This window comes from Babylonia areolata, chromosome 9 (genome assembly GCF_041734735.1).
Source record: "Babylonia areolata isolate BAREFJ2019XMU chromosome 9, ASM4173473v1, whole genome shotgun sequence".
NCBI lineage: Eukaryota > Metazoa > Mollusca > Gastropoda > Neogastropoda > Buccinidae > Babylonia > Babylonia areolata.
Window position 1 is genome coordinate 20,362,119 of NC_134884.1, and position 23,286 is coordinate 20,385,404.

At 40.9% G+C, this 23,286-nt stretch overlaps 3 protein-coding genes across 4 annotated transcripts in view; 2 read left to right on the top strand and 1 right to left on the bottom strand.

Moving 5' to 3' along the window:
- Positions 1 to 1,525: 1,525 nt before the first annotated feature.
- LOC143285776 (uncharacterized) lies at positions 1,526 to 11,198 on the bottom strand. 2 transcript variants are annotated; one of them, XM_076593193.1, is made up of 4 exons: positions 11,156 to 11,198; positions 7,553 to 9,539; positions 6,039 to 6,074; positions 2,638 to 2,770 (listed from the first exon to the last, which is right to left on the bottom strand). In XM_076593193.1, the coding sequence occupies exons 2-3, from the start codon at positions 9,246 to 9,248 to the stop codon at positions 6,049 to 6,051; spliced, it is 1,722 nt and encodes a 573-aa protein (XP_076449308.1). In that variant the 5' UTR covers positions 9,249 to 9,539; positions 11,156 to 11,198; the 3' UTR covers positions 2,638 to 2,770; positions 6,039 to 6,048. The 2 variants fall into 2 exon arrangements, with proteins under 2 accessions (XP_076449307.1, XP_076449308.1); XM_076593192.1 differs by lacking the exon at positions 6,039 to 6,074 and having other exon boundaries at positions 1,526 to 2,770.
- A 3,290-nt stretch (positions 11,199 to 14,488) lies between these two features.
- Positions 14,489 to 18,699, top strand: LOC143285777 (large ribosomal subunit protein mL53-like). Its single transcript, XM_076593194.1, has 3 exons — positions 14,489 to 14,611; positions 14,984 to 15,096; positions 16,377 to 18,699. The coding sequence occupies exons 1-3, from the start codon at positions 14,505 to 14,507 to the stop codon at positions 16,523 to 16,525; spliced, it is 369 nt and encodes a 122-aa protein (XP_076449309.1). The 5' UTR covers positions 14,489 to 14,504; the 3' UTR covers positions 16,526 to 18,699.
- Positions 18,700 to 19,121: 422 nt separating this feature from the next.
- LOC143286121 (nose resistant to fluoxetine protein 6-like) overlaps positions 19,122 to 23,286 on the top strand; it is a 44,200-nt gene continuing 40,035 nt past the window's right edge. The window contains exon 1 of the mRNA XM_076593713.1: positions 19,122 to 20,606. The gene's annotated coding sequence lies outside the window, so the exon portion shown is untranslated. The remainder of the gene's footprint in view (positions 20,607 to 23,286) is intronic.

Genomic DNA, 23,286 nt, shown 5'->3' on the forward strand with positions numbered 1-23,286 from the left:
ATACCATAACCTGTATACCACTGAAATATATTCATCTAATTCTGCAGTAATGCCAAGCAATCAATAAAATATTCACACACAAAAAAAAAACAACTATAAATGCCAGTATCAAATATACACCAGCAGTAAAGGGGAACTGCTATCAAGAATTTGTACAGAGTATGTGCAACCACCTGAAATCATGAAGCTTCAAATCCATCCATGAAGAGAGAAACAGCAAGAACAGAAAGCTGACCAAACAACCAACAAAGAGCGCAAACCTGTAGATAAGGATCATGAGAGGGGCAGCTCATACAAATAAAAATGAAAGAAAATTGAAAGAAAACTAAATGTCACACCTGAACAAGAAAACACACACTTCCAGATGATGAAATGATCACCAAGCAGAGGAGCTGATTACAGGTGCAGAGGAACAGATCAAGATGTTTCAAGGACACGCATCATTCTCAAAAACAGATCATTCAACCACACACACAACCCATGAACTGGAAACGACAAACAAAATGGATCACTCAAAATACCAAAATACCAAATATGAGAAATCTTCACAAATGGATATCATATGATATTGGATCTGAGAGCTAAAAATATCATTTTGATCAAATCCATACAGCCAGAAAACCTAAGATTGATTCATATTACATGCGTAAAAATATTTTGGTCAAATGTGTGCCGCCTTCTCTCATTTCAACATTGGTACATTGCTCTATATATCTGATTCATTGGGTTTTTTTTTTTCCAACTCTCAGTATTGTTCTTCATGTCTGCCCTTTAGGAAGAGAATACTTCACATCACTTTGCAGCAAATGCATGGCTTTGTGTGGTACAATCAACTGAAATGAGTTTCATGGCATGCAATTTTATCGAATAATTTTGTTCCACTAAACTTGTCTAAAAACACATGAAGACTAAAGATTCTTGTCAATTCTATGTGAATCTACAACTGCATGTGAGTGTTTATGTACATGTAGGCTATCAATAAATAACTGTTTAAGTGCATGTATGAGTGCATTAACATACACATGTGTGTGTGTGTGTGTGTGTGTGTGTGTGTGTGTGTGTGTACAGTATCAGTGTCAATATCAGTAGCTCAAGGAGTCGTCACTGTGTTCGGTCAATTCCATATACGCTACACAACATCTGCCAAGCAATCATGCCTGAATGTGCAGATACTAGAGAGTGAGTTGAAAACACAGCATATATTCAACTGTGCATGTGAGATGGGCACTAACAACTGAACTCTTAAAACAATTAAACGGAAAAAATACCACTTGTAACAGCTTAATCACACAAAAAAAGACTAACAGAACAAAAATACATAACTGTCCATTTTTTCAGTTTTCCTTAACCAGAGAAGGAAAACATGGACATACACAAAAGTAAGCAAACAAAACAAAAAACATTATAAAAAAAAAAAAAAAAAAAAAAAAAAAAATTAGTGGCTGTTAAAGAAGATATGTCATGAGATGCTTCTGAAAACAAAATTCTCCTTTGGCAACATTATGGACTGAATGACGGCATAAAGAAGAAACAACAAACTCTACAAGTATTAAACAAAAAAAAAACAACAAAAATTTTTTAAAGTTAAAAGGTGACAGGTCCCATAACCTTGTACAGTTGAAAGGGCAGTGACTTCAAGTTCACTGTGTCCAAGGCTCAGCACAGGAAGGTGGGGCTTAGCCCTCTCCTTCTGTGTCTTGAACCTTTCCCGACCTAGGCCAGGTACCCATTCACACCTGGACTGAGCGAGGAAAATCAGAGAAAAGTGCTTTTCCCCCAAGGACACATCACCATGCCGAAATGGGGCATCAAGTCCAGTGCCTAACCGACTTTGTCATGGTACCCACAATATGACAATAAAACATATAACACAACTGGAAACACAAACTAGAAAAAAAACAAAAACAAAAAAAGAAAAATCATGACAGCAGAGCACGAACTTCCAAGATAAATTCTGATCAAAAAGTACTCATCTGCATTGTTACTTCCAAATAGCCTGGTGTCTGTTATCTTACACAGAGCAATATTTTGTTAAACATCATGCACAATAGAAATAACAGCACTTACGTCCATCTCAAACCAGTAAACTGAACTCAGTGGCAAGCTCACCATGTCCTTCATGTTGGTTTTCTCTGTTTTCCTTTAGAATTCTTCTTCTGTGTTAGTGGGCTGCAACTTCCATGTTCACTTACATGCCATGTACAAGTGGGCTTTTACATGCATGACCGGTTTTTGTTTTGTTTTTTACCCAGCCAAAGTTGCAGCCATACTCCACTTTTTCGTAAGTGTGCATGCTGGCTATGTTTTTGTTTCCACAACTGGCGGAATGCTGACATGGATTAGAGATCTTTAACATGTGCATTTTAGCTTCTGCATGTGTATACGCATGAAGGTGGTTCAGGAACTAACAGGCCTGATCATCTGTTGACCTGGGAGATGGTAACAAACCCCACCTCTCACCCACAAGGTGCCACAGCCTGGGATTGGAACCCAGGACCTTCAGACTGAAAGTCCAACACTTGAACTACTTGGCTGTTGTGCCCTACTTCCCGCAGGATGGTCTTGGTACCCTTGGACAGCTCATACACCACCAGGTCTCCTGAGAAAGATCAGGTTGTGACAGGACAAAGACAGTACAGGTTTAAAGACACCAGTCAAGTGACAGGAGAAGAATACAGGGCATAGCTGATTACAGAGCTGAAGACACAGACGTTGAAGAGCAGAAGGTGAAACATCGTTTGGCCAAGCTGTGTGTTCCTGTTCTTTGCACCTGCACACAAAAACCAGTGTCAACGGATATGATAAAATATCAGATCATGCAGCTGCCTTGCATTAAGAATACTGATGATATGATGATAATAATGATGATGAAACAAACACTCGTTAAAAAAAAAATATTAAAAAAAAAAAAAAAAAAAAAGACCAGAAAGACAACATGTTTTTTCTTTTTACATAATAATTGATGTGTGCATGGTGATAAGTGAAGGGTGTGTCAGTATTTTTTGTTTTGTTTTTTGTTTTTGTTTTTTGTTTTGTTTTTTGCTGACGGGCATTTTATTTTAAGTGACCCTAAAGAAAATTTTCTGTTTTTGGTTGAAGCAGATAATAAAGTATTTCGAATTGAAGGCAACAGCAAACTCATTCTGTGGTGGACGGTCACACCTATTCCTCTTCAATCCCAATTAGGTTGTAACATACTGAGACAGGGTTCATCACAACCTTTTACATACTTGGTTTTATGCTGATTCCAATAAAACATATAAAAAGAGTATCAACTAATATCACTTTTATGAAAAGACATTAGATGAAAGTTTCATTTTGAAGACTATCATCAAATATCTCTTTTATGAAAACAACAACAACAAAAAACATTAATTTAACAAAAGATTCATTTCTAAGAGTATCATTAATGATCAAATATCACTATTTTAGGGGGGGTGGGGGGGGGGGAACACAATCAAATAAAAGTTTCATTTCCGATACCAAGAAAATTGCTGAGGGTGGCAGTCTAGATAGACAGGCAACACGAGAAACGTAATTCTATAATAAACACTGCACACCTGCTCAGGTTAATGAGGGTAATAAAAAGTAAAGAAAAAAAAAAGAAAAAAAAAGAAACCAGATAAATTTAGTGCACTGTCACAAAGAGTAACAGATCTCAAGTATCTGAAGGATGCTGCATGCAAAAGTCACACATCATACTGTGTTCAGAGCCTGCTTGTGACAAGATATCAAGTGGTTTAAAGATTCACAAACATGCAAACAAAATGGGTTTATACATGTATACAGATATTGGAACCAATAATGCTCTGCACATGGAAGTAAGCCTGTTATGTGTGTGTGTGTGTGTGTGTGTGTGTGTGTGTGTGTGTGTGCGCGCGCGCGCGTGCATGGTATGTGTGCTTACACACACTTTCATGTGTATGCTTGTGCACGGTTATAATATGTACAATATATACATATGTGTACAAACAAATCTATACATAAATTGTATACATTTGGCATGTACATGCACACATGCATAATCAGCTATATATATACTTTTCAGAGCATGTGTATATGTAGAGTATTCATTACACCACATCTTGTCCAAACACTCGACACACCACATCCTGCCTACACACACACACACACACACAAACACACAAATATATATATTTATACATATCAATCACCACATCTGTTTAACTATGAGGCAGAGGTACTTTGTTGTCAATAACAAAAAATCTCAACACAATAAATACCCCATCCCATGTCCAGTAAACATTAACCACAAAACCAATCAACCTATCGACTGATGGCTAAAGCGGCAGCAGAAAAACAACAACAAACAAACACAAAAATAACAACAATTGACAAAAACACACATCTACAAAGCAGCAGTCAAAAACAAACCATCTGACACACACACACAACTGGAAGCGTGTTCTCGCCATCAACCGAAACAACCTGTCCAATGATGGCATGCATGTTATATTTGCACAAACACCTACGCCATAAAGGGAAAGCTGCCATGCTCCTTAAATCCTCATATTTACAAGGCCTCCCTCATGAACACCAATGCAATCTAAACATTGCAAACACTGCATGATTGTGGACTAAACACTGAACACCACACCAACAGACATGCCATGCCTTTCAGATTCACACAACACTGACAAGAGTTGGAATGATTCTATGTGGAGTTTTTTTTTTCCACTGAAATCAAGATTCATAACTGCAGAGAACTTCAAACATTAAGAGTGGGAAAATTGCCCAATGTTAAGTGTCATTCCATTTTCATTTTGATTGATTCCTTTTTTTTTTTTCAAGTTCAATGATGTATGACAGAACAGTATTTTCATTACATCCATATGACTGTTTTGTTTGGGAGATTCTTTTTTTTCTTCTTCTGGTTGCATTTACCATGTTCTGAAGAGTCCATTATTCTCAAGCTGATCTTCCCCACCCCCCTGCACAATACAACTAATAAACACACATTTCAAACTCTTAACACTGGGTGAAATAAGATCAGTATGCATGAGTGTGAAGTGTAGTCACAACTTTTTGTGTCCTAAACATTGTGTCACTGATTACGCTTACAAAAGTAACACAATCCCAAGAGGAAAAAAAGTATCCTGGTATACAATAGTGTCTGACAATCTGACCTGTAATGCACACTAGGTCCTTAAAAAAAAACTGAAGGCATACAATTGATACTTAAGACCTGGATTTATTACTAATATTTCTAGACTGCACAAGCTCTTTATCACAAAGGAAAAAGAAAGTCACTCAAAATATATATGTACACACACGCACATGAACGCACATACATGCATAACCAGTATATTATTTAAAAGTATGGTACAATAAATGGATGTATGTGAAGAATTTCACTAACTTCCTGTGTGCACCATGTGCATGTGTGTGCGTGTGAATGTGTGTATGCATATCATTTTGTCTCTGCTTACAGTAGATGTTTTCTGATAGTGAAGTCATCTTCAGAATACTGGATTGGAAGCAGATTTGTTGTAGACACAGATAGGGAGCATACAGCCTAAATAACACCAAGGTCAGGTTTGATTTTTTTTAAATGTAGCGCCTAACTGGCCAAAAAGTACAGTAGTCACACACACTCATAAACATATATTTCTTCAAGTTTACCATTAATCAAAACCTTTACTGGCTTTCTGTCAAGTGTCATGTCTGACATGTCATATTCAACAGACACCCAATCCCAGACATCTTTTGAATTAAAAAAATAAGTTATATAGTCTGCATTTTACAAATCAATCAAACTGTGGCACAAAGCAAAACAGTTTCCCATCAGTGCAAAACAGAAAAGAAAGGGAAAAAAAACAATAACATGATTCCACAGAATGTCAACCATTTCTTGTCAAGCAGCTTACAAAAGCAAGCATGCGTACTATTATTAGGTTGAAGTGATCATGTCTGTACACCACAGGCCAGTAGTCAGTATACATCTTCACATTCATGACAATATGTGCACATTTCTGACTGTATTGTGCATGCATGGTACACAATCACATTCAATTTACCTCAGCAACCTTAGACAAGCGTCAGGGGTGACAACCCTGAAGGACAGATTATATTGATGAACAGCTTGGATTAATACGATGTCAGAGAATATGAATTTTGATCCTTACAAATCAAGAAAACTGGCATTAATCATTGTACTGTCTGCTTGGGGCAGAATATGCAACACATATGGATAATCATAATATAAGAGAAAAATGAAGGACTACCATGCACTGTATTAGTTAATACAAAAAGTACTTGATTTATTAATGGAATAATGTTTTTATCATTCAGTCAGAGTGGTTTTTTTATTTCTTCATACCAGACAGATTATGAATCTGAATGAATAGATGTGTGCAATTTCATGCATACAAGACAGGCAGGCAGACAGAATTAATAAGAGTGAATGAATGAATGAGAGAGAGAGACAGACAGACAGACAAAGAGATGGGGGAAGAGGGAGAGGATCTGATTATTCCTCTTGAAATTCATGAAACGGAATTGTTGTGCAAAGTCTGTAAGCACACTCATTCTGTAAAATTAAATCCCTCAAAAAAAATTCTATTCATTATAATCAATTATGATTATCAATATGACTTGTATATCACTGCAAAAGTAGGTTTGTAAGTGTATACTAATTACATTCCTTCAAATGTCATATCTGTAGCCTAACCGCCTTGATTGCAGATTAAATTAATAATAAATTTTTTTTAAATGAACTCAATTCTACAACTAAAAACTCAAAGGCTTTAGTGCAAAATGGATCAGTTTCAAAAGAAACGCAGTCAAAATTTACTTAAATATAAGAGGTTATGTAAGACACAAATAAATAAAAAGATATTCCCTACAAATCTTGCCTCTACTCCAAGTCCAATGCAAGGGCCCTCAACATACTCAGAAGAGGGTGTTTTGAAGGAAGAAACCTCTAATGGGTGAATCACCCTGAGACAGCCATAGCTGTGTATACACAAGGTATACAGGAAAACAAACCACTAAATTCTCTGCAAGTAATCATCCTTAGATAATGGCGACAGAGTAATCAAACATTCCTTAACGAGCAATGTAATTTATTCATATGTGATTATACATTATATTATAATAATAGTGTACATTCGAATAGCACCTTTTCTCTCCAAGACTAAGTGCGCAGGGCACTTTACAAGAAAGAAAATTTTACAACTTACATGAATCATTCATGACCACTCTTTCTCAACCCCCCCCCACTCAACCCCCATTCTCCCTGTCTCATTCATAATGCATCAAAAGTGATACTGACAATTTTGGTACTATCTTTGTTAACATTATAACCCTGTCAACTATGTAAAAAACACATGTAAAAAACAAAAAAACAACAACCTTCATTTCATATCAAAATGTAGAAAATTTTACTTTCCTTTTTTGAAGGTTGCTAAGGACTAAAGGCTCCTTTACAAATAAAACAAACTGACTCATAATCAGAAATCTCATATCATTATCATTTTTATCTTTAAATCAAATCAAATGAAGCAAAAGACAACCACAGGCGTTTGCATACCCAGCTGCTCAGCAACACTGCTGATGGTCTGCAGAGCCTGAGGCAGCTCTTCTGGGGAAGCGGCCATGACGTCAATTTCCCCCACCTGGACCCCATTGTCCGTCAGGTCAAGGTCAACCATGCAGGATGGCAGGGTGTAGGTGCGCCGTGTGGTGGTCAGCTTGGCAAACTCCATCAGCCCTGCGGCCTGCACCAGGAGATCGATGGGGTCACCCCTCATCCACTGCTCCAGACCCATCTGGTCCACCAGCCAGGTGGAGATCTCTCTCTCGTTCCTCACCTCCTGGAACTGAGACGCCGGGGAGAAGATGGCGCCAGCATCCTGTATCTTCAGCGGCACTTTGGCTTCCCAGGAATCATTGCGGCGCCGCAGCCAGCAGTCGGTGGTGATGAGGTTAAACACTTCGTTGTCATAGTAAATATCTGTGAAGGTCTTTTCTTTGTGGAGTCGAGCGCCTAAAGCCCTCAGACGTTCCTCTGTGTTTTCCGCCATTGTGAACTTGCGCTCCACTTCGATGGGGTTGAAGAGGGGTTTCCTGTGTGAGGCAGCAGATTCTTCAGTGCACTGCATAAGGATCTGGCCTCCTGATGTCAAACTGCTTAACTGTTTTGTCATGGTGACAGACGTGGATGTCTCCGAAGCCAACATTTGGGATGTGTTGTGTTCTGAGAATAAAACCCCTTCCTGGGATACGTTTTCAGGCATGGACAGACTGTTGCCAGCAGCCTCAGCGTATGATGAGAAAAACCCTTTTTCCTGACATACAGCTGTGGACTCAGAATTTAAAGTTGTTGTTGACATATCTGTGCTTTTTAATGCTGGATTATTATTCAGCTCTGTCTCTCGATCTGGGGTTAGCCTTTTCTCCTGTAGATCTTCCAAAGTCAAGGTCCGTATGGCCAACCCAGGAGAGTACTCAGCTACTTCTTTCTCTTCTTCAGACCTGACTGAAATTAACGCTTCTGTAAAACTGAAAGCGCTGTCATCGTTCTCTTTCTCCTGGTTTTCTGTCTCATGAGTGATGTCTTCTTTATCCACGCTGGAGTCAACAGCGTTATGGTTGAGGCCAGTTTCCTGGCTAAGTAGCTTGTCTGCAGGCCCTCCGATGGAAAATCTGCACTCAGACAGGTGGCGCTCCTTGGTGCTGACCTCTGTGGCCTCCACGGTTTTGGTGAACATCTTGGAGAAGGCCGTTGTTGTGCTGGACGTCATCCCGCCTGCCACATTAAACTGCACACTGCAGATTTCTCTTGGTGAACCAGCTTCAACTGGGGTTGTGTTTCCAGACAAGGAAGCATTCATAGCCACTGTTGTAGTTGGAGATAAAACATCACTACCACTGTCAGAGGACCTGGGCTTTCTTCCACTGATCCTCTGAGTGTATATGGTTGTCGCATATTTCTTGACAGTCTTTGTCGATGATGATTCTTTAGATGACAATGACTCTTGAATGACAACAGACTTTTCACTTGTAGATTCACTTTGGTTATTTTCAAACGACACTTTTCCTTCAATCTTAGATACTGAAAGTTGACATTCTGACAGTGCAGAGCCATTAGCTGCTTGGATGTTTTTCAAGCTGTGGACATCTTCAGGTGGAGTGATATCCACCTTTAAAGCACTAAGCTGGCGAGGTCTGGGAACGCTAATGACTGACTCCTTGTGGTCGATAAATTTATCTCCTGAAGACTCCATTCTAAATTGGTATTGGAATCTGACTGTATTCTAAATGTTTTTATTTGTATCAAAGAGAGAAAATGATCTTTTTGAGGTGCACAGTTGTGTTGATGAATTGAGGTGTCCTTTAGCTTGCAGGCATTGAAATTTGAAGAGTGAATGTAAACAATGTCAAAGTTTTTTTGTGCTGCAGATGATGCAAATTAAGGATGTCATAAAATGTTATCTCTGTTTTTCTTTTTTACTTAATAAGAGAATGTTTTTCTTGCTGCAGACTTGACTCACAGGTCACAGGATAAACAGTGCTTCCTGAAACAAAAGAATCAAATATGGTTTCTAATAAACTATACATAATATGCAGAATGCGCACTTGTGGAGAAGATAAAGTTCAGGATGGGTGTAGGAGTTTGTGTATTTGAGTGTGTGTGGTGTATAGTTGGTGTATTTGTGCGCGTGTGTCTGTGTGTGTTTGTGCGCATTTGTACATGTGCATGCGCAAATGTTCACGCATGTGAAAATGTGTGTGTGTGCATGAGCAGAGTGTGTATGTGTGTGTGTGCATGTGCATGTTTATGTCAATGTGTGTGTGTGTGTACGCACACGCATGTGTGTATGTGTTTGTGTGCATGCGACTTTGAAAACACATGTTGCTGTAAAACTATAAGACACACCAGCTAGTGTTTCAGACTGGTAACTGGGATAACACAGGCTTGAAACAAATCAAAAGCAATATTTCATCAATCAATGCCTACTCCACCCCCACCACCCATCCACAAGCTTCATAAAGAAAAAAATCATAATACCTCTCCCCATGTCTGTCTGAGTATGTATCTGTATGTGTCTGAACTCTTATTGAATGACGAAGGAAACGACTGATGAGTGCCCAATGGCAGCCGTCAGTCAGTTGTACCAAGGTAGGCAGCTGTTGTTGTGCAAATGACCCTGAGTGTGAAGAGCTTATAGCTTGGTCTCTGACCGAGGATGGGTGCTATATATAATTATAATTATCCGTATCAAATCAAATCAAATCCCCACCCCACTCCCTTTTGTGCGTGTGCATGTGTGCATTGAAATAAGTGAATCACTGCATGCATGCCTGTCTACTTCACCTCTGTAACAGGACAAAGAACTAGTCAATCACCTTCATCAGCACTGCTTTGCTTCAGAATTTTCAGTCAGAAGAAGATAATACAGAAACTTGCATACGCTATGTGCTGATGGATCTGATCATATATACAACATTTGTACACATCTAATTCAATTTATAACTAAACACTTCGTTTCATCAATGCTTGATTATGATCATGATGTAAACTGTGTATTCTCAAGGCCTGACCGAAGCATTTGGCTCCTGCACTGTCAGGCATGTGCCTTTTTTCTTCTTTGAAGCAGATGCAGCATTCCTTATACACATAAGTCTGAATGCTTTGGCGCCTCCTTCAATCAATCAGCCCAGCTGTTTTGTCTAAACTGGGGAAGTCTACACAGCACACAAAAAAGCTGCAGTACAACAGTTTCATTTAACAAACTTCAGACTTTTCAACAAGCTATATATAGTAACAAGCTGGTGGTTAAACAGGATCTGGAGTTGGCAAAGAACAAGCATGTATGAAATGTACCAAGAAAGAAACACAGTCATTTTTAGAGGCCGCCGAGAGTAATGTGCTGTTGTTTCTTTCTTATGACATGGGCATAAATAGCCACACCCGCCACAGTAGCCGGTAGCGATTGGTTAGCAGACACTGCCAGTGCCGGAGACATCAAACGCCATTTGGCATCATCAATACCATTGTTTTTTTTTTAACTCCTGGGATGTTAGGAAACAATGTAACAGTTAATATCATCTGCACACTCTAAATCGATCTTCATATGCAGTTTTCACAGTCCAACATGGCTGATGAAAAACGTCTGAAATAAATTCTTACACGTATCGCTGCCTTTGGTCCGGTCCACAAGCATGGAGCAACCATTATTTCCCTTTAAACTTCCGGTTAATGCCCGCACCGGTGTACATCATGAAAAGATCTCCCTCACAAAACATACTTGAGGGGGAAAATTCAGTTTTCACCCCAGCAGCTGTCAACTCAGTCCAAGTCTATTTAGTCATGCAACTCAACGCAATCTAAGCGGAAGTCTGTGGAAATTATTATTCATTTATTTATTTATTTATGTAAGCTTATCTATTATTTATTCCCCCGGTTTTTTTTTTGTTTTTGTTTTTGTTGTTGTTTTTTCTCAAGGCCTGACTAAGCGCGTTGGGTTACGCTGCTGGTCAGGCATCTGCTTGGCAGATGTGGTGTAGCGTATATGGTTTGTCCGAACGCAGTGACGCCTCCTTGAGCAACTGAAACTGAAACTGAAACTGTGGAAAATCATTGTATGATGAAGTCAATTTTCCCCTTGTTTTTGATCTTTTTTTCTTTCTGTTAATTTTCTCTCTCATAGTCACTGAACTTGTGTTTCTGTTTAGCATTTCTTCACAAAGTTATTAAAAACCAATCTTCAATTAACCTTTGATTAATCAAACGAAAGACATTAACCTTTTTCAGATATAAACAACATTGTTCTCATATAATCATTGGTCAGTGAAACTAGGCGCACTGTCACTGTTTGTCCATGACATGCAAAATCCTGCATTTGGGTACACAGTACACAGTTGGGTACGTCAGTACCGCACAAATTAAAGTGGGGTATAATTGACCAGAACAATCTAACTGAAAATCCCCAATCTGAGTATATGTGGAGTTAGGCATCTGCTACTCTTCGGTCTTCTTCTTCAGTCTTTTACTGAATAGACGTGGCGGTTTGACGGACCAGACTGACGTTTTCTGGAATCTAACTGAACCCAACTTCGAATGTGATAAATTAATACCGAGAACAAGTATCAGTTACAGAACCACGTCGTTTTCTGTCGGACTGATTAATTTCGTTTTCAGATTCACATTAATTTGACAGTGACGGCGATACCAGTCAGTGTCACTAAGGGTTACCTCCCATGTGTGGTCTCGCCCCAGTTAGTGCAACCTTGCCTTAGGGGAGTGGGGCGGGTGTGGGGGTGTGGGGGGAAGGGGGGTACATGGAATGATTGAGGAACTTGTTCGTGCGCTCACGTTCAAATCGAATCACATTGTGTGTGTGTGTGTGTGTGTGTGTGTGTGTGTGTGTGTGTGTAGCCTACATGCGAAAGTCCGCGCACAATGCGTATACTTTGTTTTAATTTCTAAGAAAAAAAAAATCAAAAAAAATCAGTAGTATCAAGCTGAAAATGTATGGCATTGTGTAGAATGAATGCATATTATCATGTGCGCCATGTTTACGTTCCTGTTTTTCAGCATCTCCTTCAAAAGTTATATACTGCATTTTTTAAGTGAATATGGACAAAGTGATGCCTTTATATGAATGTCTTGTGTGTTCAGTTAATTGTTACTTTTTAATTTGACCTTAGTCATGTTTAACATTTTTACAACGTTTAGTTTCCACACTAGTTAGTTTTGATGTATCTACGATAGTTTTGACTGCCCTGAAACACTGCCGGGGGTCAGTCAACACTACACAAAACTACAATATATATGTCACTTGCCTGCACAGCTACACAATGCTACTAAAAGTCATAGAATGCGAATACTCTACTACACTAATGCATAAGCATGGTAAAAATAACACACACACACACACACAGAGGCACAAGCATGCAGTGGTATTAATCCGGCGATATATGAAGAGAAAGAGAGAGAGTTTGTGTGTATGTGTGAGTGAGAGTGTATAAGATAAGAATAACTTTATTATCTCCAACTGGAGAAATTTGGTCAGGTGCATTATCACAACATAGACAAGTAAACAACATGGGGACCATAACTGTAAAAGCCAACAACAGCCCCTACAAATATTACGAAGATACAAATGTAAAAAAAAAAAAATCACATACATGTGTTTGTGTGTGTGTGGAGGGCGAGGTCCGGGGAGGTGGAGGGGGGGTGGGGGCTCGAGGGAAGGTGGGGGGGATGGGATTATTCCCCGATCCAGCACCTGACACCCCCTTCCCCCTGCACAATTACTGAAACACACTGACACACACACACACGCGCGCGCACACACACTGACACCGGCACACACACACAGCACACACACACACACACACACTCAGTGACACTGGCACACACACACACACACACACACACACACACACCGGCGAATCTCGGTGACGGCGCCTCAGTGGTGGCCGGTAAAGGGTCACAGTGGACATTTTTCCGATCTCCAATGTCAACATATAGATCTATGCAGACCTGCTAGTCAGTGCCTGAACCCGGCCCTTCGTGTCAGTCAGTGTATACGCAAGCAGATCGAAGATCATCAAATATTACACACGTTAATGATCATGTAATCCATGTCAGCGTTCCGAGTCGGTGGCAGGTTCGCCGACTTGAGTTATGGAAACACAAGAACATACCCAGCAAGCACATCCCCGAAAGCGGAGTATGGCTGCCTCAGTACATGGCGGGGTGTAAACGGTCATACACGTAAAAGACCACTCGTGTACATAGTTCGACGGTGTCAATGAACTGGCCGTGGGAGCTGCAGCCCATCGCTGACGAACGCAGAAGAAGAAGAAACCGGTACATCGAGACTGACACCGGCAGATCGAGACTGAGACAGACACATATAGACAAAAATGTCGGAATAGCGAAAACTGATATCAAGACAGCACAAACCAATCCGGCTGCTGCAGTATCGCTGCCATTGAGACACGGCCGGCAACTCAGTAATAAAGGAAAGCAAAAAATGACGTATCATGTATACTTAGTCTCACATGGGGACAATGCAAAAATAGAATATAACTTAGTGAATTCAAACTGTAATCACAATCACTGATTTCAATTAAGAATGATGAAAATATTTACGGTTTCTTCACGCAACTGCATAAAAAATACAACGAAGAAAAACAGCAACAAAACGAAGGAACAGATCGAGTTGGACTGTCATATGCCTTTTTACTAAGTTTATCATATGGCTAAAATTCTTTATAACGAAAAAAAAAGCGCGATTATATCACTGCTAGTTTTGATGTTTGATGCATACGAAATTCTGAACTTATGACTGACCAGACCTTACCACGTTACTTTTTCCGTAGTCATAATACAGGGACATCGTGGCAGACGATTGTGTCCCACTGACCTATAAATACGATCTCAGTGTTGTGTCCCCATACTCAAGGGAGGCTACTCATTCATATTTGTGGAAGTGAAGAAGAGTTATGTTGCCCAGCACAAATCCAAAATGGCTCACCGGAGGATTGCGAAGATGTTGAAAATGTATCATTTAAGACCCGTGAAAAGCATGAAATTTACGTTCGATCCATACACATCAAATGTCAGATCCATCAGGTAATTTTCTAGATTTTTAGGAAATAATAGTTGAAAAAATCGTGAAGTACTTATTCGAGAAAATCGAACGATGTACTAAACGTTTGCATGTGTTTTCAATTTGTCAAGGACATGTTATTTTACGAGGAGGAATGTAGAAAGAACAACAGAAACACGCACGCGCAGGCGAACGTGCATACACACACACACACACACACACACAAGACCACACACACACTAACACACAACACTACACACACACACACACACTAACACACATTGTACGCATACTCTTTCAGCAAAAACACCAGGGTAAGGGAGAAACCATGTATAAAAAATAAAGTTAACAGTGGTAATACTAATAGTATTATTGAAAGACACTGACTGTTTCAGGGAGGTTCTCTTTCAAATGCACACCCCGAGGATTGTGAACACAAACCAGAATACTTACCTCAAGGTGGACGTCAAGTCAGATGGAACTGAGCCAGCCATTGATGTTATCTTTGGTGTGTACTGTGTGTGTGTGTGTGTGTGTTTGTCTGTGTGTGTCACTGTGTGTGTGTTTGTGTTTGTATGTGTGTGTGTACAGATCTGCACATATGTGTTTGAGTGTCAGTGGTGTTAGTGGTGTGTAGTTCAGAGAGAGAGAGTGTGTGTGTGTGTTTGTCTGTGTGTGTCACTGTGTTTGTGTTTGTATGTGTGTGTGTACAGATCTGCACATATGTGTTTGAGTGTTAGTGGTGTGTAGTTCAGAGTGTGTGTGTGTGTGTGTGTAGGTCTGCACACACGTCTCATCCGAATGACGAGTGCCCAGAGTGTCCAGACCACCACTCAAGGTCTAGTGGATGGGTAGAAAATTCTGGCAGCTGTGGGATTTGAACCGGTGCACTTAGATTCTCTTGCTTCCTAGGAGGACGTGTTACCACTTGGCCAACATTTGTGTGTATGTGTGTGTGTGTGACAGTGTATGTGTGTTTGTACCTCTGTGTGTGTGTGTGTACAGGTGCGTGTGTGTGTGTGTGTGTGTGTCCATGGTAATCTAACACAGCAATCTGTCATGACACTCCCCAGGGGACGACCACTGACTGGTGATGAAGACAGAATATTCACTCTGCGTGTGTGTGTGTATGTGTGCGCGCACGCGCTGTGTGTGCATGTGTGTGTGCCCACATGTAGTGTGTATGCGTCCACACGTATACAGTTAAGTGAGTGTATGTGTGTGTGGGCACATGCAGTGTGTATGCATCCACATGTGTGCAGTTAAGTGTGTGTATGTTTGTGTGTGTGCACATGTAGTGTGTATGCATATTCATGTGTGCAGTTAAGTGTGTGTATGTGTGTGTGTGTGTGTGCACAAGTAGTGTGTATGTGTCCACATGTGTGCAGTTAAGTGTGTATGTGTGTGTGTGTGTACATGTAGTGTCTATGCGTCCACATGTGTGCAGTTAAGTGTGTATGTGTGTGTGCGTACATGTAGTGTGTATTCATCCACATGTGTGCAGTTAAGTGTGTGTATGTGTGTGTGCGCACATGCAGTGTGTATTCATCCACATGTGTGCAGTTAAGTGTGTGTATGAGTGTGTGCGCACATGTAGTGTGTATGCATCCACCTGTGTGCAGTTGTGTGTGTATGTGTGTGTGGGCACATGTAGTGTGTATGCATCCACATGTGTGCAGTTAAGTGTATGTGTGTGTGCACCTGTAGTGTGATCTTGTTGTCATTCAATCACATCATTCCGTCTTGTCACCCCACCCATCCCCCCTCCCTCCCTCCTCCCCCCTCCAGTGGACGGCCACCGGCTGCTGATGAAGACGAAACACCTGAGCACAGTGGAGATTCTGGACCGTCTGTGGGAGTTCTGCGATGCCAAGGACCCGAAGAAAGGAGAGGCGCCGGCATTGCAGACGAAGGCTGGCAAGACCAAGAGGAGATGATGACAGATCGTTAAGAGCTGTTGCTGTGGTGGTGCCAGGTGGTGATAGATTCTAAGAGTGTGTTTATGCGTGTGATTGTTACTGTATGTTAGCAAGGCCATCAATACCAGGAAGAGGTGATGATAGATTCATAGAGTTGTTGTCATAGCTTGGAACTATCAGGCAAGACCAAGAAGAGATGATGATGTATTGGTCAAGCTGTTGCTGTGGTGGTAGAGGTCTACATGTCTAGTATCAGGAACAAGAGTATAATATTTGTGTGATTGTTCACAAGGACAGCAAGACCAAGAGGTGATGATGGATATATCTGTCTTGATGATGGATATATCTGTCTTGATGATGGTAGTGGTGGTCATAACGTCTGTCGGGAGAATGTAGGTAGGACCACTTAAATTTTGAACTTCAACATATCTAAAAACTAATTACACCATTGGAAAGAACATAAAAAACTAAGTTCACATGCAAATTTTCATTGCATTATACCCAGTAGTTTTTAAGAAAACGGCATCTAAAAATGTGCAAAAATGACGCGTTTTGACAGATTTAACAAATTGCTATTTTTAGACTGTCATAAAATTTTAAGATGAAGACTTACCACATTGTTCTTTGCTGTACTTGGTACCACCAATACCTAGTTTATGCTGAATTTTTTCTGGCCTACTCAAGAACATGCTTTGATAGAGACAGTGCCTCCAAAATAGCAAAATATTCAGTTTTGTCAAGTGTCGAATGGCCTGATTTCACAGTGATAACATGCCAACTTATAATGTTGATATCTCAGAAAGTTTTCATGCTACAAAAACATTTCAAATATGTGCATGTTCAGAAAAGCATGTAGAATACAGTTTTTTTGGAAGACTTAATGCTATCAGAAATGCAGATAATAATGAAAACAGTCACAAAGTATATGGTTTTTAGTAACAAATGAGCAAGTTTTTTACAATCATGATGAGACTATGCTGTCAGATATCACCAGAGTAATTGTAAATATGCATATCTGACATAACAGAAGTCTTTGACTTGGACAACTAAGCCTAATTCCAAACTTCTCACAGGAGGGGCCAGGGAAGATGCATGAATCTTTCCTTTCTTGTAAAAAACATTCAGCACCATCGTTTCACACTTGCTGAATTCCTTAACAGTGCGCTCAACTACTGACACCACACGTGGAAAGGTACACTCTGGGAACAATTTGTGTAGAAAATGTTCCATTTCCCCCCAGGTTTTGTTTTCTTGATGCTTTAACATATTTAACTGCATCAAGAGTTTGTTGCTGAATGGAACCTTGGGTGCTGATGGTGGTCTTCCTCGTCCACTGTGTGCAATACTTGCCCTTAAGGCTTTATACTGATCATCATCTGAAATACACAGGCATGAAATTTGAGACAGCTCTAATGTTTTAAAATACTTTTTTTTTTAATTTCAGGGATGCTTTTGCATATATATCATTTATATGTGTGTGTGCATGAGTGTATGATGAATGTGCACTGCTACATGATCTACTAATTTCATTACTACTCCACTGTAATGGTTTCACTTAAATTGATGTAAGTGTTATGTAACAACATATCTTAAACTTATTTCATGTTTACTAATCATGTAAGTTATTTATTCTTTACATCATTTACACACACACACACACACACACACACTAACTTATCCATACTCAGGCAACCTCATGTATGCATGCTACATAAGTTCAACAGACACTAACTCTGTGCATACACACTTAGCATATAACATACATACTAATGCGCGCGCGCGCGCACGCACGCACGCACACACACACACAGACGCGTGATCTTATCTTGGCGTTTGACGATCAGAACAGAAGTGGAAAGATACACGTGTTCCCATGCCATGCCGGTATACCAGGTAGCCAGGCCGGTATACCCGGTAGCCAAGTCGGTATACCAGGTAGCCAGGTCGGTATACCCAGTAGCCAGATCGGTATACCCGGTAGCCAGGTCGGTATACCAGGTAGCCAGGCCGGTATACCCGGTAGCCAGGTCGGTATACCAGGTAGCCAGGCCGGTATACCCAGTAGCCAGATCGGTATACCAGGCCGGTATACCCAGTATTCAAGTCGGTATACCCGGTAGCCAGGCTGGTATACCTGGTAGCCAAGTCGGTATACCAGGTAGCCAGATCAGTATACCCAGTAGCCAGGTCGGTATACCAGACCAATATACCCAGTATTCAAGTCGGTATACCCGGTAGCCAAGTCGGTATACCGGGTAGCCAGGTTGGTATACCCAGTATTCAAGTCAGTATACCCGGTAGCCAGACCGGTATAGCCGGTACCAGGTTGGTATACCCGGTATTCAAGTCGGTATACCAGGTAACCAAGCTGATTGCAATGTAATTGCAAATGATCTGTTGAAAAGTAGAGCTCATACTCATAGTCAGAAATTACCACTAAGTTTCAAACAATATTTTACTACACTGGGGCTGTGGCAGATTAAATATATGTTTCTGGAAACTCACACCATTACTTTAAATGCCATATCCAGGAACAATATATCAAGATCCAAAAGGAAAACATAAAAGATAACCTGGTAAAGCTTTCCTGGAGTACAGGAGTCTGTTTTCTCGCTCCATGATCTGAAAAATAAACAGGTGAATCGTATGTTCAACATCAGATGTAAAAAAATGCTCGTGACGAGTCGTAACACAGCGAACACGACTTGCACACACACACACACACACATATGACACACACACACACACACACGCACACATACACACACACCTATGGCTCGGGTCGGTTCGCGTCGTTATCCACGTCTATGTGAAAATTACGATGCTGTAAGTACTCTTGTCAAGAGAGAGAGAAAGAGAGAGAGAGGAGCGTTGATCTTGGCAATATCCTCGGCGTAACAGTCTCAAAAATCTCCCTCCTGGATTTAGCCCCCTAGGCGTCATTTCAGGCTAGTCAGTCATGGTCGACCCCCACCACACCCCTTCCTCTTTGTGCGGGTTTTGGTCAATAATAATAATAGTAATAATAAATAATTATTGAAAAATAAAGGGCTGGGTGGTTCTGGGTTAGCTTTCACTGAGCCTATCCTTATTCCTTCACTCCCTCTCCCCCTCCCCCACTCCTCATCCCCTCTATTACAACTTAACAGAAGCACTGAGCAAACTGACGTTGGGCAGTTCCACTTTAATTGCCAGCGTTGATTCTAACCGTCTGCTAAACTTATCCCCCGGGGGGTAATAATCCAGCTAGGTGGGGCTAGTTCTGATTAGTTGAGGTTTTCTCCTGCAGAGGTCATTCCAGGAACACAGACACGTATTGGTTACAGCTGGAGAAGCCAGATTTTACCCCGGGGCCAAAACTAACGGTGTAGGGGGGTTGAGGTAAAAATAGACTCAACGAATGACGCCTAGGGGGCTAAATCCAGGAGGGAGAATTTTGAATTCGCTGACTGTACTCATCGTCGTAAGCGAAGCGAAGGGTACTACTGTACTCATAACATTGAAGTCGAGCATCGTTGTCTGCACATACACCCATACCAGTTCTTATTTGTAAAGTGATCAATGCCCTAACTTTCTGTCAAAATGGCCTATCATCGGGCAATACACTTTAGAGGGACAATTTTAAATGGCTACTGACCGTTTTGCTTCTCTTTAATAGGGCTGGATGATCGTTACCGGTGGGCTGGCCCGTCTGTGTGTGTTGTCGTCCTCGTAGTGGGGGTGTGTAGGCGTTCCCGTGCCTGTTTGTGTCCAAAGTTTGTAGAAAATTCAATATGCCTGCCGTGCTGAGTCACTGGTCCGGCGTCTGGCGTGGCTGTAGCTGGGCTTTCCTGAGAGCTGTTGTGGTCAGTTGTTGCCTCTTCGCTGGTCGAATGTACACTGCGAAGCGTTAGTCTTACGTCGGGCTAACCACAGCACCTGCCAGCGTTTGTTTACAGCGCCTCTCCCTTGCTGGCGAGAGTAACCGCCCCTTGGTGCCTAACTTCCGGCGTCTGCTAACTGTCTTTCACAACATTTGTGTCAGTGTGTCAACGGAACGCTGCGGTTCAGCAAGGCACTGCAAGCAGGTGGAGCGGCGTCTTGTGTTGTTGATAGCAAGGTGAGAGAGACTGTGATTTTGTATTTTAGTATAGCCGGCTGCGCCGCTTGAAAACTAAACCTTTAGTAGTATGTTTGGTACGTGTGAAATGAATTGGTCGACTTTCTTTCTCTTTGTATAACGTATTATCATTGATTGCGGCTGGCAAGATTGGCATGATCATATACAAACTAGCGATAGATTTGCACAGTTGTGGCAAGATTGGCACGATCATATACAAACTAGCGATAGATTTGCACAGTTTAGACTTTTTAAAACATCGCATGTGAGTGAGCCATACATTGAGTTAGGACTGAACAGGTATGTAAAATGTGCACTGACAAAATTTAGATTTGGTATTTCAAATCTCATAGTTTTATGTATAGCATTCTAAATGAACCCATTAATACATGCCGTTTATGCAGTCTGGGTAAAGAGGATGAATTACATTTTTTTGTTATGTTGCTCTGCTTTGTGTGACCTTAGACAAAAACTTATTCAACCAAAATATTATAGGGATACGACTAATTTTAGGTTCAATTTACTCATATGTCTTAAAACAGGAATCTACTCTGTATAACTTATCCATATATATATATACATGAACCATTGAAGAGATTATGAACAGTTATCTCGTGAATGTTGTTGAATATTTGTGTTAACTATTTTTGGTTGATCTGAATTGTCTATTTTCTGTGTCATGTCATTTTCTCATTATCATTTATCAATGAATCCCCCTTCAGTAAGGGGCTCTGGCCTTATCTGAATAAAAAGTTCATTCATTCGTTCATTCTCTCTCTCTTTCTCTGTTATGTATCTCTACTAACACCATGCTTTCATTTTATTTAATATTGTGTAGTGTAGACCCTGTTCAGGGCAGGGACTGGATGTAAAAAAAAAAAAAGAAAAAAAAAAGCACACCAGTACTTATCTATTATCCTTGAAATAAAGAATTTTGTCATGTCATGTCTTGTCTCTGTGTGTGTGTGTGTGTGTGTTTATATACATGTGCTTATCGTTTTCAGTTTTTCTCTCTCCCTTGCCCCTCAGTCATCTACCTCTCTCTCTCTCTCTCTCTCTCTCTCTCTCTCTCTCACACACACACACACACACACACACACACACACACACAGTCCCTGTGTGTTTCTGTCTGTCTCTATTTCAGTGACAGAAAGTGTGAATTGCTCCTTGCTTGACAGCACTGAAGAAACTATATATTATATAGTATTGCAACATGTAGGGAATATGTTGTGCAATAGGCTAGGTACTTTTCGCAGTGTTCAGGACATAGCTGTCTGCCTAGCTGTCTGTCTGTTTTTCTACTGACCTGTCTACACACACACACACACACACACACACACACACACACTTTCACAAAAACACAGACATACAGACAGGCATACACAAACACACACACACACACATTCACAGAGACACAGAAATACAGACAAAAGGGCACACAGACACACACTTACACACACACACACACACACACACACGCACACACACGTACACACACACATGCTAGCGCACATATTCAATCTTTACATTTAAAAAATCACAGACATAGAGACTGACAAATAGACAGGCAGACAGACAGACAGACACACACACACACACACACACACACACACACACACACACGCAGAAAAAAAACAAGTGGATGAGGTTGGGAGGGAAGGGGTGTGTGTGTGTGGGTGGGTGGGTGGGTGGGGAGGAGCAAGGAAACCAGGGAGTTCAACTCAGATTATGCTACAATTAAAAAAAAAAAAAAGAAAAAAAAAAGAAGAAGAAAAAGTTTGATGTGGGGGGTTGGGGAAGGGCACCGTTAGTATGTGTGTGACAGGACCAGGACATTGAACAAAATTCCTTCTTGAAAATTCAGATCTGCTGATTGTACGTACTTCTTCTTCTTTTTCTTCTGCTTTCGTGGGCTGCAACTCCCACATACACTCACATGTACATGAGTGGGATTTTACGTGCATGACCGTTTTTACCCCGCCATGTAGGCAGCCATGCTCCGTTTTCGGGGGTGTGCATGCTGGGTATGTTTTTGTTTCCATAACCCACCGAACGCTGACATGGATTACAGGATCTTTAACGTGCGTATTTCATCTTCTGCATGCGTTTACACATGAAGGGGGTTCAGGCACTAGCAGGTCTGCACATATGTTGACCTGGGAAATCGTAAAAATCTCCACCCTTTACCCTCCAGGTGCCGTCACCGTGATTCGAACCTGGGACCCTCAGATTGAAAGTCCAACGCTTTAACCATTTGGCTATTGCGCCCGTCTGTACGTACTTCAAGTCAGGCAGGACACCTGCACCAGCCAGGTGAACGGAAAAGGGGATCATCGGGGCGGGGATGAGAGGGGACATGGGAGGTGATCTTTACAATGTCTGCTTAGGGCTGTACGTGCAAGCAGTTATACCTGTTTTGCTGGGAATGAATGCATGCGCAACCAGTTCCAAGTGTTAATAAAGAACAATGGGTAAAAGACTGAAGCCTATTTATGTAGAGCTGAGTCACATGCATGAATAGGCATTATTTAGGTGAATGAAAGGTAAAATCTCTCTCTCTCTCTCTCTCTCTATATATATATATATATATATATATAGAGAGAGAGAGAGAGAGGTGTATCTGGCTGTATGTGTGTGTGTGTGTGTGTGTAGCTATATATATATATAGTGTGTGTGTGTG

Coding starts and splice junctions, on each gene's coding strand:
- LOC143285776 (XM_076593192.1), bottom strand. CDS start 9,248: ATGGAGTCTTCAGGAGATAAATTTATCGACCACAAGGAGTCAGTCATT. Junction 2,771..7,552: donor CAGTGTTGCTGAGCAGCTGG/GTATGCAAACGC, acceptor TTTTGTGTGCAG/GTGCAAAGAACAGGAACACA.
- LOC143285777 (XM_076593194.1), top strand. CDS start 14,505: ATGGCTCACCGGAGGATTGCGAAGATGTTGAAAATGTATCATTTAAGA. Junction 14,612..14,983: donor TCAAATGTCAGATCCATCAG/GTAATTTTCTAG, acceptor TGACTGTTTCAG/GGAGGTTCTCTTTCAAATGC. Junction 15,097..16,376: donor AGCCATTGATGTTATCTTTG/GTGTGTACTGTG, acceptor TCCCCCCTCCAG/TGGACGGCCACCGGCTGCTG.